General features: G+C 47.3%; 1 protein-coding gene across 3 annotated transcripts in view; it reads right to left on the bottom strand.

The window, feature by feature from the left end:
* LOC121645245 (receptor-type tyrosine-protein phosphatase F-like) overlaps positions 1–15,953 on the bottom strand; it is a 66,177-nt gene that overhangs the window by 42,033 nt on the left and 8,191 nt on the right. For all 3 annotated transcript variants that reach the window (XM_041993641.1, XM_041993637.1, XM_041993638.1), the window contains exons 2-4: positions 13,464–13,638; positions 3,069–3,338; positions 147–728 (exon numbers count right to left, since the gene is read on the bottom strand). In XM_041993641.1, the coding sequence (XP_041849575.1) occupies positions 147–728; positions 3,069–3,338; positions 13,464–13,563 (952 nt within the window). In that variant the 5' untranslated portion in view covers positions 13,564–13,638. The remainder of the gene's footprint in view (positions 1–146; positions 729–3,068; positions 3,339–13,463; positions 13,639–15,953) is intronic.

Here is a 15,953-nt window from a genome sequence, read left to right on the forward strand (position 1 = left end):
AAGGAACAAAATGAGGATTCTTCATGTTAAATGTTCCCCACATTACAATACAGAAATCAGATAACATTCCTTCAGCTAGCAATACATTCCTGATTTTTACACACATGAACAACCCTTAGAGCCACACACAGGGGCTGGCTGCTCACCTCCCTGCTGTGTTTTGACTTGCAGGATGTCAGAGGGTGGCCCGTCACCCACAGAGGTGAAGCCCAGCACCCTGAGGCTGTAGGTGGTATCAGGAATCAGCCCTGAGATGATTGTCAGGCTGCAAACATCTGTGTTGTGCTTCTGCCAGGCGCTAAGTGGAGCCGTCATGTCAGTGCTGTAGTAGACCCGGTAACCCCTAATTTGCCCGTTGGGCTCATCTGGTGGTGCCCACTGGACGAGCATTGTGCTGGCACTCAGCATGCGTGCTTGAATGTGCAGAGGCGGTGAGGAGGGGGCTTGTTCACCTGTACGGGTCTCCACTGGGTCACTGGGAGGCCCGCGGCCAATGTTGTTGACAGCCATGACGCGAAATTCATATTCAGAGTACGGACTGAGTCCACCGATGCTGTATCGTGTGGTAGCCACACGCTCCACTTCTTGGTAGCCGTTGTCTGAGGACTTGGCTCTGTATTGGATCATATAGTAGGATACCTGGTCAGGGTTCCCCGAATCCCATGTAAGAGTCACACTGGTAGCTGTGGTCTCAGTCACAGTTACTGAGGTGGGGGGCTTTGGTAAGGCTGAGGAAGAAAAACAGAGAAGCAACACATTTGAGCTTATTCGAACTTAGCTTTTTAGGTAATTTGAGGGAAATTGGACATTTAACACTTTTAGACAACAATTCCCAAAATTTAGACAAAAAAGTAGAGAAAACAGAGAAAAACTCAAACGGAGAAAAGATGTGACACATCATGTGTAGCACCCAAGTAGCTAAATATTAACTCTATCCAGGGGCCATTTAAAGGTAGACAATTCAGCTTTTAGGACACAAGCTAATCATCCACCTGCATCGCTGGGTGAGAAGCTGACAATGATGCAGGTGGATGATTCTCTTGTGTTCTGAATTGTGGACTACCTGACCAGAAGACCACAGCGTGTGCGCCTGCGGCACTGTGTGTCGGACACAGTGGTCAGCAACACTGAAACACCACAAGGGACGGTCCTCTCCCCCTTTCTTTACACCCTCTACACATCTGATTTCAGCTGCTGCACAGAGACCTGCCACCTTCAGACGTTTTCTGATGACTCTACTGTAGTTGGATGTATCGGTGGAGATGAGGTTGAATATCAAGCTACTGTGGACTCCTTTGTCACATGGTGTGAGCAGAATCATCTGCAGCTTAATGTGACAAAGACTAAGGAACTGATTATAGATTTTAGGAGATCCAGAACACCAGCAACACCTGTTTCTATACAGGGCGTCAATGTGGAAGTGGTGAAGGATTACAAATACTTCGTGTTACGAACCCCCTAAGTCCAGGGGAAGAAAGGTGGGTAACAAAACGAGACGGAATCAGGTTCTTACTAATATATATATATATATATATATATATATATATATATATATATATATATATATATATATAGTATATGTAACAATTTTTATTTACAATATGTACAAAAAAAACAACATAACACAAAGACAAGTGGCAGGTTCAGTATAATCCAACACAAAAGATTCTAGAATCAAACAAATACAAATGCCAACTATTACTCAAAACTCACGTAAACGAAAATCAAGCTTCACTGAAGGTGTCCGATAACAAGTGTACGTCCTTACTGACAGTTTACTCACACAGAGTAGCCCACAATCAACACCTCTCTCAAAGAAATCAATCCCAAAATGGAAAACTGTGTCCTGACAGTACACAGCAGCCCCGAATGAAGGTAATCCGTGGTATTTCAAGGTGAGGAGGATTCCTGAGTGGCCAGCCTGAAAGGACCTGAACTGCTGGCGACCAATCCTGGTGGTGGAGGGTGGAGCCTGTCCTTTCAGCCAATCATCTCAATGCAGCAGCACAGCAGTATTTGCATATACGGCTGCAGGCAGAAAAGCCTGGGGGCGTAACACCTTGGAGTGCATATTGACAATAAACTGGACTGGGTTAAGAACACTACTGCACTTTACAAGGACGGCCAGAGCCGTCTCTATTTTTTGAGCTGGCTAAGGTCGTTTAACATCTCCCAAACACTGGTTAGGGTGTTTTATAAGTCTGTTATGGCCAGTGCTATCCTCTAAGCCAAGGGTAGCCAACGTTGATCCTCAATCCAATCCAGCAGGTTTTCCAGATTTCCATGCTCCAACACATCTGACTTAAACTAACGAGTCATTGTGGAGATCCTTATAGGCCATTTAATTTGAGTCAGGTGTGCTGGAGCAGCGAAATCTGGAAAACCTGCCGGATAGGGGCCTTCGAGCACCAACGTTGGCTACCCCTGCTCTAAGCTGTTGCATGCTGGGGCAGCAGGCTGAGGGTTGCAGACACTAACAAACTGATCTGCAAAGCCAGTAATGTTGTGCGGATGGAGCTGGACTCTCTGACGGTGGTGTTGGAGAGGAGAATGTTGTCCATAATAAAGACAATACTGAACAATACCTCCCACCTGCTTCACAACCTGCTGATCAGTCACAGGAGTACATTCAGTGAGAGACTGATACCACCTAAATACTCCACTGAACAACACAGGAAATCATTCCTACCTGTGGCCATCAAACTGTACAACTCCTCCATATAGCAACAACATTCACTGTTATACATTTACATTAACACTCTGCACTGCATTTACATTTTTACTGTTAATCATATGAATACTGTAAATATTACTCACTGGCAGGATTTATCCTTTGTCCGTTTATATAGATATCTTAACTAGTTTGTGATATTTCTTATTGTGATTTTTATCTTTATCTCATCCTTTATTTGGTATGGAGCAACTGTGTGCGCACAATTTCCTCCGGGATTAATAAAGTATTCTGATTCTGATTTTAAATATTTTATATTTTATGAATAAATCCAAGCATTCACATTAGCAGTAGACAGAAAACCGACTCTGAACATTTAGAGAAGAATGGCACTTACCTTTCACAGTAACCTGAGCTGTCGCTTCTATTATGCCAAGAGAAGACATGCCTATGCAGGTGTAGTTGGCTGATTCATGGATGTTAGTAACTTCCAGCACGTTGCGTCCTATTGGCATTTCGTCCTCCTTGGTCAGATCCTTCCCACCCATCATCCACTTGACATAGGGCATTGGCGAGCCCACTGCCACGCAGGTCAAGCTGACGCTACCGCCTGGTATCACTTCTTGGTCGGTGGGTTGAATGGCAAATCTTGGTGGGACTCTTCGTACTGATAGGATCAAGTGAAGAAGGGGGAAAAAAGAGTCAACAGGTAGGACATATGAGGCGAATATGGCACCTTTTTTATTTCCTGAATGGTCTTTCTCCATGACAAAGTGCAAGGATAAAAGCTAACTCAGAAAAGCTAATTAAACTATATGAAGGGCTGATTGCTTTTGTCCAAATATACAGATGGGTACAAAGGAATAAATGGACTGTCCCAAAGTGGTTGTGGAAATTCACAAGAAATCTTAATGTGGTGAAATGGAAAAACACAAAAGCACCTTTTGAGATTCCAGTCAGGAAAAGGTTGGTTCTCTGGACCGCGCTACAATAAGGGGGACCAGGGGAATTTCTTTTACACAATTTCAGAGATAACACTAGGAGCAGGGAAAAGGTCAGGCAAGCATTTGGGCAGAGTAAAGATGATTGTCCAGTATTAATGGTAATATCTTTTCAAATAGGTTTCCAACACAGCTACACCACAGAGCATTCATGCTAAAGAAGAAGAAGAAAAAAAAAAAAAAAAAAAAAAAAGCAACATACATTAAATGCTAGGGCGAAACCTACAACCATCTGATCTCTTGAGGTTTCTAAGGACATGGGTGATTTTTACCTGTAAAGAGTGGACAGGGTCAGAAGTCTTAGCATCTTGGGAACAGGACAGGGGCGTCATTCTCAAGCAGAGCATGCACAGGAGTTGAGTAAAGATATGGGATGGGATAGGAAGTCTGAGTACACTCGGAGGAGAAGGGATACAGGAAGAACTTTGCCCAGTTCTCTCACATAATTAACTGAACAGCACACTTCCCATGAGTACTTTCAGAAACATTTTGAATTTATATTGGTGGCCACCTGTGTCTTCTCATACAAGTCAAACATTCTTCAAGTGGAGTTATTTTTCACAACATATGCGTATGAAAAAGACCAGCCAGAAAGAAAGCCCAAATATAAACCTTTAAGTTCAAAGTAGCTGTTATTCTTTCATGATTCCATAGACTTAACAGTGCTAAGAGCAGTCTGTCAATGGGGGCTGTGTATATTGAACACTTAATGTTGTGGATAATTCATGACGATTAAGTTTGGAGAGGTGCCGTGGAACAAAATGATTAGAGGGTAGGTAATTGTTTAGTTTTTTTTGTGAGCAAATATATTTATTCATATATATGCTATATGCCAAAATAAAATATTTGGTTGCTTTGCATTATGGGTTTGGCCTGTAGATATTTCCAAATAAATTATACCAAGAAAAGCCAAATGCCAATGTGACATATTGGGCTTATGTCGTGGTTTCCATCTCACTGCAGTTTTTTGCTGCTGTTAGACCAGCAAGTAGTATCTGTTTTTCACATTGGGATGCATTTGTCATAGATAAATTGTTTAAAATAAGTGTTTGAGGATTTACTGGAATATTTTGTGCTATTATCAAAGTTAGTGCAGCTGCAACTTCTTTCCAAAACCTGACAACAGTTTTGCATTCCCAGACCATATGTATGAAAGTCCCCCGTTTATTCTGAGAGCATAATGTACATAAAGAGTTATCCAGGACCTTTATGCGGTAAAGCTTGCAGGGTGTCAAATAAGTTCTAGGCACAAATTAATACTGAATAATCTGATAATCCGGATTTCTAGAAGATAAAATTATATTATTCTATACCTCATTCCAGTCAAAATTGGAGTCCCAATCTAATTTATCCCTTCTCTATAATGCATCTAGAACAGTAATAGTTTTTAAAAATATATTGAGATACAGTGGTCACCACACCCTTTGTTTTTAACTTATCTAAAAGCTCAAACAAGGGGTGTTCAGAGAGGTTTTCATTTGGTACGCTTTGCGTCTTAAGTTAAGCTCTAATCTGCAAGTAGAAAAAAATGATGTATTCTGTAAATTAAAGCTATTCTTAATATCTTAAAAAGTATGCAGGCCATTTCCATCATAAATATCCCTAAGTAAATGAATCACCTGCTCTCTCCATTGTGGGAATTGGATGGGTCAGCTCACTGAGTTGACACAGAATCAGCAGGCTCCAGGGCTTCCTGGCAGCAGCACAGGGCTGCCATGATGGCCGATTATCTCCCTGTCAGCACTCTGCTAGCTCATTCTTAAATATTCTGCAGGTCAGCTCTTTGCGTGGCAGAGTTGTGCAACTGGTACGTGATCCATTTGGACAACATCCATTTGAGTGATCATTTCCAAAGAATTCCTCCTGCCATGAACAAAGTGATCGTCAAAATTCATTAACTGTGAAGCAGAGTTCAGTCGGATTCTTATGTAGAGGACCAAGGACCAAAAATCATAAAATCTCTTTCATAAATTTGTTAATGATTATGTGTAAGACTGTAACTTAAGTGTGTCATGCTGTTTCTTAACAGCATGTAATTTCTTAAAAAGAACCCGATTAAATAATTTTTTTACCCTGCAGGGCCTTAAGCAACATCACTTGGATACTGGTGGATGTTTTGTCATCTCATTAGCCCAACAATTTTATGCCGTTTTCCTGCCTATAGGAAAAAAGCTCAATATTAATCTGAAAGAAAAAATCGGGTTCCACAAACCAGGGCCACTGCCAGAGATTTTGGAAAAGAAACTGAAAAGTGGGCCCCCTCTGAAAATTTTGATACTGTAAAACATACAATTAGCAATTTTAATGATATTTTGACCATCATACCTATATTTGTAAAAAGAAAAACGTGACAGTTAGGCTACTTGGTAGGGGAAGCATTAAAAATACAATGAAGTTCATTTAGATTCAGTTATTTGCTGCAAGACGGATACTTTATATTTTAAAACCTATCTTTTTTTAAATACTTAAACAATTAATTATCTCATGATCAATTACTTAAAATACAAAACCTAAATACAAAATAACCTCTCCTATGAAAATTAAATGCACTTATAATCTATAGAGAAACAAATCGAATCTCAGCTAAAACACCATCAAAAACAAAATGGCCACTCTTTTTTTATGATTTATAGTATTGTAAGCGTTATCACTAAATCAGAAGCAAATGGTGAAATACATTAGGTAGGCTCAGAAATAAAAAATAGCAGGACCTCACATGGTTTATTGTATTATATGAACTGAATGTAATACGGTCACAAGCAAACCCCTGTGGAGATTTACAGCCAAACAATGGCTGGGAGCCGTCTTTAAAATTAAATAATCACATTTTAAAAGGTAGAACTTTGTAAAATAAGATATCAAGGAGAGGTAAAGGTACACTGTTGCTGAGTCAAGCTCTTGCAATCCCATTCACAATCACTGCCCTTGCTCAGTCTTTTTCACCAAGAGCCCAACATGTAGCTTTCTCCCTGGCAAGATCACTTATGAACACCTTGAAGTCCAGCTTTCTCTTCTATCCAGCTATTCTATTATATAGTATCTCCAATAATGAAATGTCATGTGTAATAGCATCACAATCATTATTTCTGGTGGCCTCCCACTATTGTTTTACCTAAAGGTGCTTTCAGTGATTTCACCAAAAATGTCAAGGGAAATTGATTTGACTACCAATACTCCACGTCATTGTCTCCCTCATGTAGCAACACATAAAGTCTAATTTATCTCCAAATCTGAAGACTCACAGGTGAAGGTGAGATTAGTGGGGAGGGGGGGGGGACATATATGATACCATATGGTTGTTGCTAGTTAATCTTCTGATATCTAGAAAATTGAAATACTTCACTGACTGGGAAGGAGTAAAGGGAAGGAGTGGAGGGAGGGAAAGGAGTTAATGGCAAATAAAAAGCCAGAGAGCAGAAGAAAGATGGAAAGGTGATCTTAGTACCTTTTTCAAACCAGCATTTAAAACTTGGCTTTCTTTGGGTATCACTTTCTCCTCACATTAGGGCAGCTAGTAAAGACCTTATATGTTATATTATTTTTTTGGAGGCAGACACCACAACAACTATTTGTTCTGATTTAACACTTTTTGAAGTTAATCACATAAAACAAGCCAAACTGTATATTTCAAAACTTTGCTGGAGATTCATTGCCACCTGAAAACCACATAATGTTGATGATGCAAATTCAAACCACCCCCCACCCCCTTTCTTCCATGAATAAGCTTTATATGTATGTGGCTCTGACCTATAAGACAAGCCTGCTAATGTGGCAGCTGAACTGCACGGCTCATTTACACAACCCTAGAGCAATATCACCTCCGATGGTGAAATTTGCTCATTTGCACTGTTGTGAAACCGAGCGTTTTTCTATTCTGACACAACGAAGGACGTCTGACTGTTTGGAGGCATGTGGGGCTGAAACAGGCTTATGCTATATCTTATGTGATAACACAGTCAACAGAAATGTGACCACCACCGAGCTCACCCCACTTCCTCATCCATTCATCTAAAACACCTGTGAGTTGGTACCTTTCAAACTTCGTGACACACACACACGCCCACAGCACCACACCCACCACCCAGATGCCGATGCTGCATGTCACCTGTGCCACCTCATAAATATGCAAATACTAATATGGCTCCTACACATGTTTTTGATCACCTTGTTATTTGCTTGCCTAATTTACCGTATTTTTGCTCTGCTCAGAGATCCTGCCTGCCTGCCTGCCGAACAGGGGAGTAAACAAGATTCACAACCAGCATTAAATAGTATTTATACACCATTAATTTTTTTAGGTCTACTTTACTTAAATTCAAAAGTATTTTTTGACATTCAGAGTTTGTTTTTCAATAGCAGGATCTAATAGTTTCAGTGATGTAGGAAAAAACAAATAGATCTGAGTGGAACACATGTCTGCAGAGGGATCCAGTTCAGTGGGTGCTGGATAAATATCTTACTTAAGCACTACAGCTCCCAGGCTCACGTCCCCTGTGTCGCCTCCAGCTCCCAGGCTCACGTCCCCTGTGTCGCCTCCAGCTCCCAGGCTCACGTCCCCTGAGCCTGTTCCCCGGTCCTGTCTGGCTCCACAGCGTCCGACGCCACAGCCACGGTCAGTCCCGGCTCTACAGCGTCCGACGCCACAGCCACGATCAGCCCCGGTCCTACAGACTCCCATGTCTGCTTCCCAGTCCTGTTCAGCTCTGCAGCCTCCGACGCCTGCTCCCCGGTCAGTCCCGGCTCTACAGCGTCCGACGCCACAGCCACGAACAGCCCCGGTCCTACAGACTCCCATGTCTGCTTCCCAGTCCTGTTCAGCTCTGCAGCCTCCGACGCCTGCTCCCCGGTCAGTCCCGGCTCTACAGCGTCCGACGCCACAGCCACGAACAGCCCCGGTCCTACAGACTCCCATGTCTGCTTCCCAGTCCTGTTCAGCTCTGCAGCCTCCGACGCCTGCTCCCCGGTCAGTCCCGGCTCTACAGTGTCCGACACCAGCGCAACGGTCCTGTCCGGCGCTCACCCGTCCGAGGTCAGCACAAGTGTCCGAGGAGGTCGACGGATTTGACGCTCCTCTCCCGCCAGTGGGTCCAGTCTCCGAGGGGGTCTCAGAGCGAGACGCTCCTCTCCAGCCCCTGGTTCGGTCCAGCCTGTCAGTTCCTGTTTCCGAGGAGGTCGACGGGTTCGACGCTCCTTTCCCGCCAGTGGGTCCAGTTCCCGAGGGGGTCTCAGAGCGAGACGCTCCTCTCCAGCCCCTGGTTCTGTCCAGCCAGTCAGTTCCTGTTTCCGAGGAGGTGGATGGTTTCCGCGCTCCTCTCCCGCCAGTGGGTCCAGTCTCCGAGGGGGTCTTAGAGCAAGACGCTCCTCTCCAGCCCCTGGTTTTGTCCGGCCTGTCAGTTCCTGTTTCCGAGGAGGTCGACGGGTTCGACGCTCCTCTCCCGCCAGTGGGTCCAGTTCCCGAGGGGGTCTCAGAGCGAGACGCTCCTCTCCAGCCCCTGGTTCTGTCCAGCCTGTCAGTTCCTGTCTCCGAGGAGGTAGATGGTTGCTGCGCTCCTCTTCCGCCTGTGGCTCCGGTCTCCGAGGGGGTCCCCAAGTGGGACGCTCCTCTCCAGCCTCGGGGTCCTTCCAGTTTCCCGCTCCAGTCAGTGCGACCTTCCCGTCGCCCACCAGAGACTCAGCTCCAGTCAGCGCGACCTCCCGGTCGCCCACCAGAGACCCAGCTCCAGTCAGTGCGACCTTCCCGTCGCCCACCAGAGACTCAGCTCCAGTCAGTGCGACCTCCCGGTCGCCCACCAGAGACTCAGCTCCAGTCAGTGCGACCTCCCGGTCGCCCACCAGAGACTCAGCTCCAGTCAGAGCGACCTCCCGGTCGCCCGCCAGAGACTCAGTTCCTGTCTGTGCGACATCCTGGTCGCCCACCAGAGACTCAGCTCCAGTCAGAGCGACCTCCCGGTCGCCCGCCAGAGACTCAGTTCCTGTCTCTGCGACATCCTGGTCGCCCACCAGAGACTCAGCTCCAGTCAGTGCGACCTTCCCGTCGCCCACCAGAGACTCAGCTCCAGTCAGTGCGACCTCCCGGTCGCCCACCAGAGACTCAGCTCCAGTCAGTGCGACCTCCCGGTCGCCCACCAGAGACTCAGCTCCAGTCAGTGCGACCTCCCGGTCGCCCACCAGAGACTCAGCTCCAGTCAGTGCGACCTCCCGGTCGCCCACCAGAGACTCAGCTCCAGTCAGAGCGACCTCCCGGTCGCCCGCCAGAGACTCAGTTCCTGTCTGTGCGACATCCTGGTCGCCCACCAGAGACTCAGCTCCAGTCAGAGCGACCTCCCGGTCGCCCGCCAGAGACTCAGTTCCTGTCTCTGCGACATCCTGGTCGCCCACCAGAGACTCAGCTCCAGTCAGTGCGACCTTCCCGTCGCCCACCAGAGACTCAGCTCCAGTCAGTGCGACCTCCCGGTCGCCCACCAGAGACTCAGCTCCAGTCAGTGCGACCTCCCGGTCGCCCACCAGAGACTCAGCTCCAGTCAGTGCGACCTCCCGGTCGCCCGCCAGAGACTCAGTTCCTGTCTGTGCGACCTCCCGGTCGCCCGCCAGAGACGCAGTACCTGTCTGTGCGACCTCTCGGTCGCCCACCAGCAATATTACTAATACGTCTCTGTCTTCCAGAGCTCCTGTCTGCACCCCTCCCTGCATTCCAGCTTCAGTCGGTGTGCCTCCCAGAGCGCCAGGCAGCGCGCCTGCCAGAGATCCTGCTCCAGTCAGCGCGCCTGCCAGAGATCCTGCTCCAGTCAGCGCGCCTGCCAGAGATCCTGCTCCAGTCAGCGCGCCCGCCAGAGATCCTGCTCCAGTCAGCGCGCCTGCCAGAGACCCTGCTCCAGCCGGCGCATGCCTCAGGCCGTCCGCCTGAGCTCCAGCTCCAGCCCGTGCAGTCCTCGGGCCGTCCGCCTGAGCTCCAGCTCCAGCCCGTGCAGTCCTCGGGCCGTCCGCCTGAGCTCCAGCTCCAGCCCGTGCAGTCCTCGGGCCGTCCGCCTGAGCTCCAGCTCCAGCCCGTGCAGTCCTCGGGCCGTCCGCCTGAACTCCAGCCCGTGCAGTCCTCAGGCCGTCCGCCTGAGCTCCAGCTCCAGCCCGTGCAGTCCTCAGGCCGTCCGCCTGAACTCCAGCCCGTGCAGTCCTCGGGCCGTCCGCCTGAGCTCCAGCTCCAGCCCGTGCAGTCCTCAGGCCGTCCGCCTGAGCTCCAGCTCCAGCCCGTGCAGTCCTCAGGCCGTCCGCCTGAACTCCAGCCTGCGCAGTCCTCCGGCCGTCCGCAGGAGGTCCAGCTTGCTCAGCCGCCGGAAGTCCGGCCTGCCCAGCCGCCGGAGGTCCAGCCTGCTCCGCCGCTGCCAGAGATCCACCTAGCCGGGTCGCCAGAGCCCCGGTGCAAGCCAGCCTGTTCACCAGGGGTCAACCACAGGCCCACATGTCCTCCGGGTCGTCCTCCTTCCAAGACCCGGCCCTGGTCTGCTCGTCCCCCGGGTCGTCCTCCTTCCATGACCCGGCCCTGGTCCACTCATCCTCCGGGTCGTCCTCCCTCCAGGACCCGGCCCTGGTCTGCTCGACCTCCGGGTCGTCCTCCATCCATGCCCTGGTCTGTTCGTCCTCCGGGTCGTCCTCCGTCCATGACCCGGCCCTGGTCTGCTCGACCTCCGGGTCGTCCTCCATCCAAGCCCTGGTCTGCTCGTCCTCCGGGTCGTCCTCCCTCCATGACCCGGCCCTGGTCTGCTCGACCTCCGGGTAGTCCTCCATCCATGCCCTGGTCTGTTCGTCCTCCGGGTCGTCCTCCGTCCATGACCCGGCCCTGGTCTGCTCGACCTCCGGGTCGTCCTCCATCCAAGCCCTGGTCTGTTCGTCCTCCGGGCCGTCCTCCAGCAGTCCGGTCCAGGTTTTCCCGTCCTCCTGGACGCCCACCGAGGCGTTGGGGTGTTTTTGTCTCCCTCTTTTGGTCGTCCGCCAGGGCTCCGACTCCTGTCCTCACCGCCCTCCTGTCGTCCTCCCGGCCGTCTGGAATCCGGCCATCTGGAGGGGGGGGTACTGTTACAATCTGTCCGGCCACTCCCCTGATCCTACAGCACTCCCTGGTCTTCTGCTCCTCCATTCACTCCTCACCTCCCTCATCCTCCACACCTGTTCCTGATCCACTCATTACAATCCAGTCAACCTGCCACACCTGTGTTCCTCTGTTCCCCAGTCCTACATAAACACCAGCCCTTCAGTCACTCATTGTCGGACCTTAACCTACACTAGATGGACTCACTCCCACTCCGTTCCTGGCTTCAGCACCCCCAGTACCACTTCCAGCATTGGTATCTGTATGTTCGTTCCTCTGAGTTCTGGTTCACAATAAATCTGTTAACTTGCTCTTGTCTCCTGAGGGTCCTGTGTAACACAAGCGGCCGAAATGAGTTTTCTCCGCAGGTCAGTCGGGCTCTCCCTTAGAGGTAGGGTGAGAAGCTTGGTGATCCGGGGGGGGGGGGGGGCTAGCCGCTGCTCCTCCACATCGAGAGGAGCCAGATGAGGTGGCTCGGGCATCTGGTTAGGGTGCCTCCTGGACGCCTCCCTGGTGAGGTGTTCCGGGCACGTCCCACCGGAAAGAGGCCCCGGGGAAGACCTAGGACACGCTGGACGGACTTCATCTCTCGGCTGGCCTGGGAACGCCTCGGGATCCCTCCGGAAGAGCTAGTGAATGTGCCGGGGGAGAGGGAAATCTGGGTTTCCCTGCTTAGGCAGCTGCCCCCGCGACCCGACTCCGGATAAGTGGCAGAAAATGGATGGATGGATGGACATTAAAGCTCTATATGAGGAGATATGTAGACTGGTGTAGGGATGTAAATGTTATGGAACCCTCAAAATAGGAAAACAGTCAGCATTCTCGAAGGGTAAAGCATCTCACATATATGGACAGAATCTCCACAGTCAGTTCTTAGAGCTCTAAGTTTTCCTTTACTTAGAAATAAGTGATTTTCTTTTTATTTACAGCTCACCAATAGCGGGGTGGGTCACAGCAGGCATTACCAAAGTTATTTTCAGCAGTGTCATTTATTCAACCTGTGTCACATCTCTGCGACCACCCCCCCCCCCCCCCCCCCCCCCCCCCCCCCCCCCCCCCCCCCCCCCCCCCCCCCCCCCCCCCTTGTCACACCAACACACAGCACCTAAAAAATTATTGGTTGAACCATCCTACAAAAAGATGGTGTCACTCAAATTTCTAAATTCTACATACATTGTGACTAACTAAACTTAATATATAACAGAAAAACAAAAGTAACATTCACAGAAAACAAACTACTCAAAACCCCCATTCACTCCCATCCCTCTCTACTCTGACTCCTTGGTTCAGCCTAATCAGGTGATTATTGGACCATTTCCAGCAGCTTGGGTCGTTAGGTTGCCCTCATGTGTGTACTCCATGAATTCACGCCAGCAAGACCTCAGAGAGAGAGATGTTAGTGACTTTTCCCAAAATAAATCACAACTATAACTTAGGCAAAAAAAAAAAAACTGTCACAAAATATGGAACACATCCACGTTAGTGAGGGGGCTGTCACGCCACACCCTCACAACTGGAATCTGCTGAAAATAGAAAATATTTTCTATATTTTATTTTAAATGAGCAACAATGCTGTGAGGTCTATTCAGTGCACAATACTTGTACTATTTACTACTAATATATCAAAAGGAAGGCTAAAATTCTGTATCATGTGTTTTCACATTGCAAGGAAGCAAATGCAGGATGCCACAAGAGAATGAGAGAAACTTACTGTCTGCCAGAGAGGAGAACACCATGCAGCTGAGTAGAAGCAGGAATAATGATGCCCTTCTGGGCAGGAGAGGCCCTGACAGGTGAATATTAGGCACCATGTTTCAAGTTTGCACTGCTCCCTCTTCAGTCCTCTGCTAGCAACGTCCCACTCTGACAGGATCAAAGACTAACACCTGGGAGAATAAAAAAAAAGCAAAAGAAAGAAAAACATGTAGAACAGAGGTACAGAAACATTAGTATTCAAACTCACCAGACTGATCAGGAGGCATGCTTCAGCTCCTCTGCCTCTCTCCAACAACAAGGATCAGTTAAAAACCCAGAAGACCTCCTAAACAGCAGTCCCAAAGGAACAGCCCACTTAATGTTTCCCATTAGGAAATTGAAACTGTGTCATCCAGATGGTTTCAAATCACACAAAGTGCCATGATCTCATTAAATGACAGCATGTAGCCATTAATAAACATATAAAATACAACAAATCAAGAGGGGCTAGAGGGCATTGTTGGTTGGTTGAGAAAGCAGCAGCAGGTGTGCCACAAATGAACCAAACTGTTTAACAGACGGCATTGATCCATTGTTTTATGAAGGAGAAAGAGACACAAAACAAAGACTGTCCCTCAAATGAAACTGCAGAAGCACCGATGCTTTGTCTTTTGAGGAATTAGATTTAGTGTCGGAAATTACTCAGTCCATCGATTAAGATACGACCTTAAGTTTGTTATACCCTCCAGTTTCAATGTCTAATTCTATTATAAACAAAGTAACAGTGTATCCCCATAAATTGACCTAACAAAATTTCTAATCCATGTGTTCTTGCCCACGGCCATCTGTGATGAGTAACCATAATGCTGTAAAGAAGACCACAATATGGCATGTCCAGGATTTGAGGGAAAAAGAAACTACAATGAAAATGTGAGCCTACTGTTGTCTTCAAGGTCTCACTGTAGAGCAATTTTAAAAGAGGGCTGCTGGAATAATTTCTCAGTTCTTCTGCTCAAGCTCACTGCCCACTTTACAGCAATGATGAACAATACTCATTGCTCTTATATAAAGGGGAAGAGAGGAGCTCATAGTGTGGAATGTCTTTAGGTGTTAATTTGGCCAGCTTGGTGTATAATAAAAAAAGCTGGTTTTATTACAAAAAGTGACATCTTAAACAGATCTGGAGAATATGTGAGGTCTCTGGCCAATCTTTAGAAAACTCACTGGCTAACTGTATCAGCCTTTCTTATATGGTTGACACAAACAACATTCCAAAGCTCACATCTGGAAACAATCCTCAGAGTTCCTGAGACTCTGTACATGCTACACTCTATGAGGTTCGTGTGCTTCTTCGAATTTTAGGTATACATCCTTAATGACTAAGGATTAATCAACTATGTCCTGAATTTTCTTCTATAATGTGTAAATGTATTTCTGTGTAATTTCCAAGCAGCCTCAGAGGCCGAAAAAGCTAATTAAGAGTGCAAAAAAGCAGTTCTCCTAATGGCCACTTAAAATGCAGAAAGATACAGCTGAAATTAATATGTTTACGCCCCAGTACAAAGCATATTTTTCTTCTTCCTTCTCTTCTTATTCTTCTAATTTCTACAGTTGTATGGAAGGGTAAATGTTTACACATCACCCATTTTAATAATACTGAAAATGGTAGGTACCATGATTGGTGGTCACTGGATATGTATCTGACTTCACATTGCCAGTTAGATCCATTCATTACATGCAACCTCTCGCCCAAAAGAGCCAAGGAGGAGACTCTAAGACTTCTAAATGACCATCTTGAGGTAGAGGGACTTTTTTTTTATAAAACTAAAAAACACTTGCTTTCTTCATCATTAATACACATATAATTTGTTGCAGCCATAAATCCACTGAATGCTGACTGCTGCTTACTCACCAGAGGCAAAAATAAACAAGAATGAAATCAGGATGTTCCTTGGTTGTCTGTTGTGGTTACATTAGCTGGAAAGGTGGAGTCAGACCTTCTTTCCTCAACACCTGACCTCAGGCCACCTTTCAGGTAACGAGAAAGTATCTGGACACTGCATCTGTCGTCTGGAGGAAGAATCTGCTTCGTCCTCAATTTCTGTGTGGCAGGATGACAAGCAGGAGGAGTGTAGAACAACAGGCGGATGTGGTCGTGGGCAGTACAATCGATTGCCAGCTGACTGGCAAAAGTCAGGCCACAGTTTTATCACGCTGTGACTCACGAGAGCACATTTGTGACTTGCAGCAGCAGATTCAGGAAGTTGCAATCGCTAAGTTGAGGTTGTAAAACAAAATGAACACTTGAAAAAAATTTAATTACAAGTAAACTATGGAAGATAATTTGTCAGATGGACTATTTTTTCTCTGGAACTTCAAATTCAGTTCACGTGTGTGTGAGTTTCCTTTACAGCAGAAAATTTTGACATACAAGTTCAGATTTTTGATGCGCAACGTCTCACATTGTATTCTACAAGTTTTCACATCAAATCTACAAGTTTGTTCA

The sequence above is a fragment of the Melanotaenia boesemani genome, chromosome 8, assembly GCF_017639745.1.
Source record: "Melanotaenia boesemani isolate fMelBoe1 chromosome 8, fMelBoe1.pri, whole genome shotgun sequence".
Lineage (NCBI taxonomy): Eukaryota > Metazoa > Chordata > Actinopteri > Atheriniformes > Melanotaeniidae > Melanotaenia > Melanotaenia boesemani.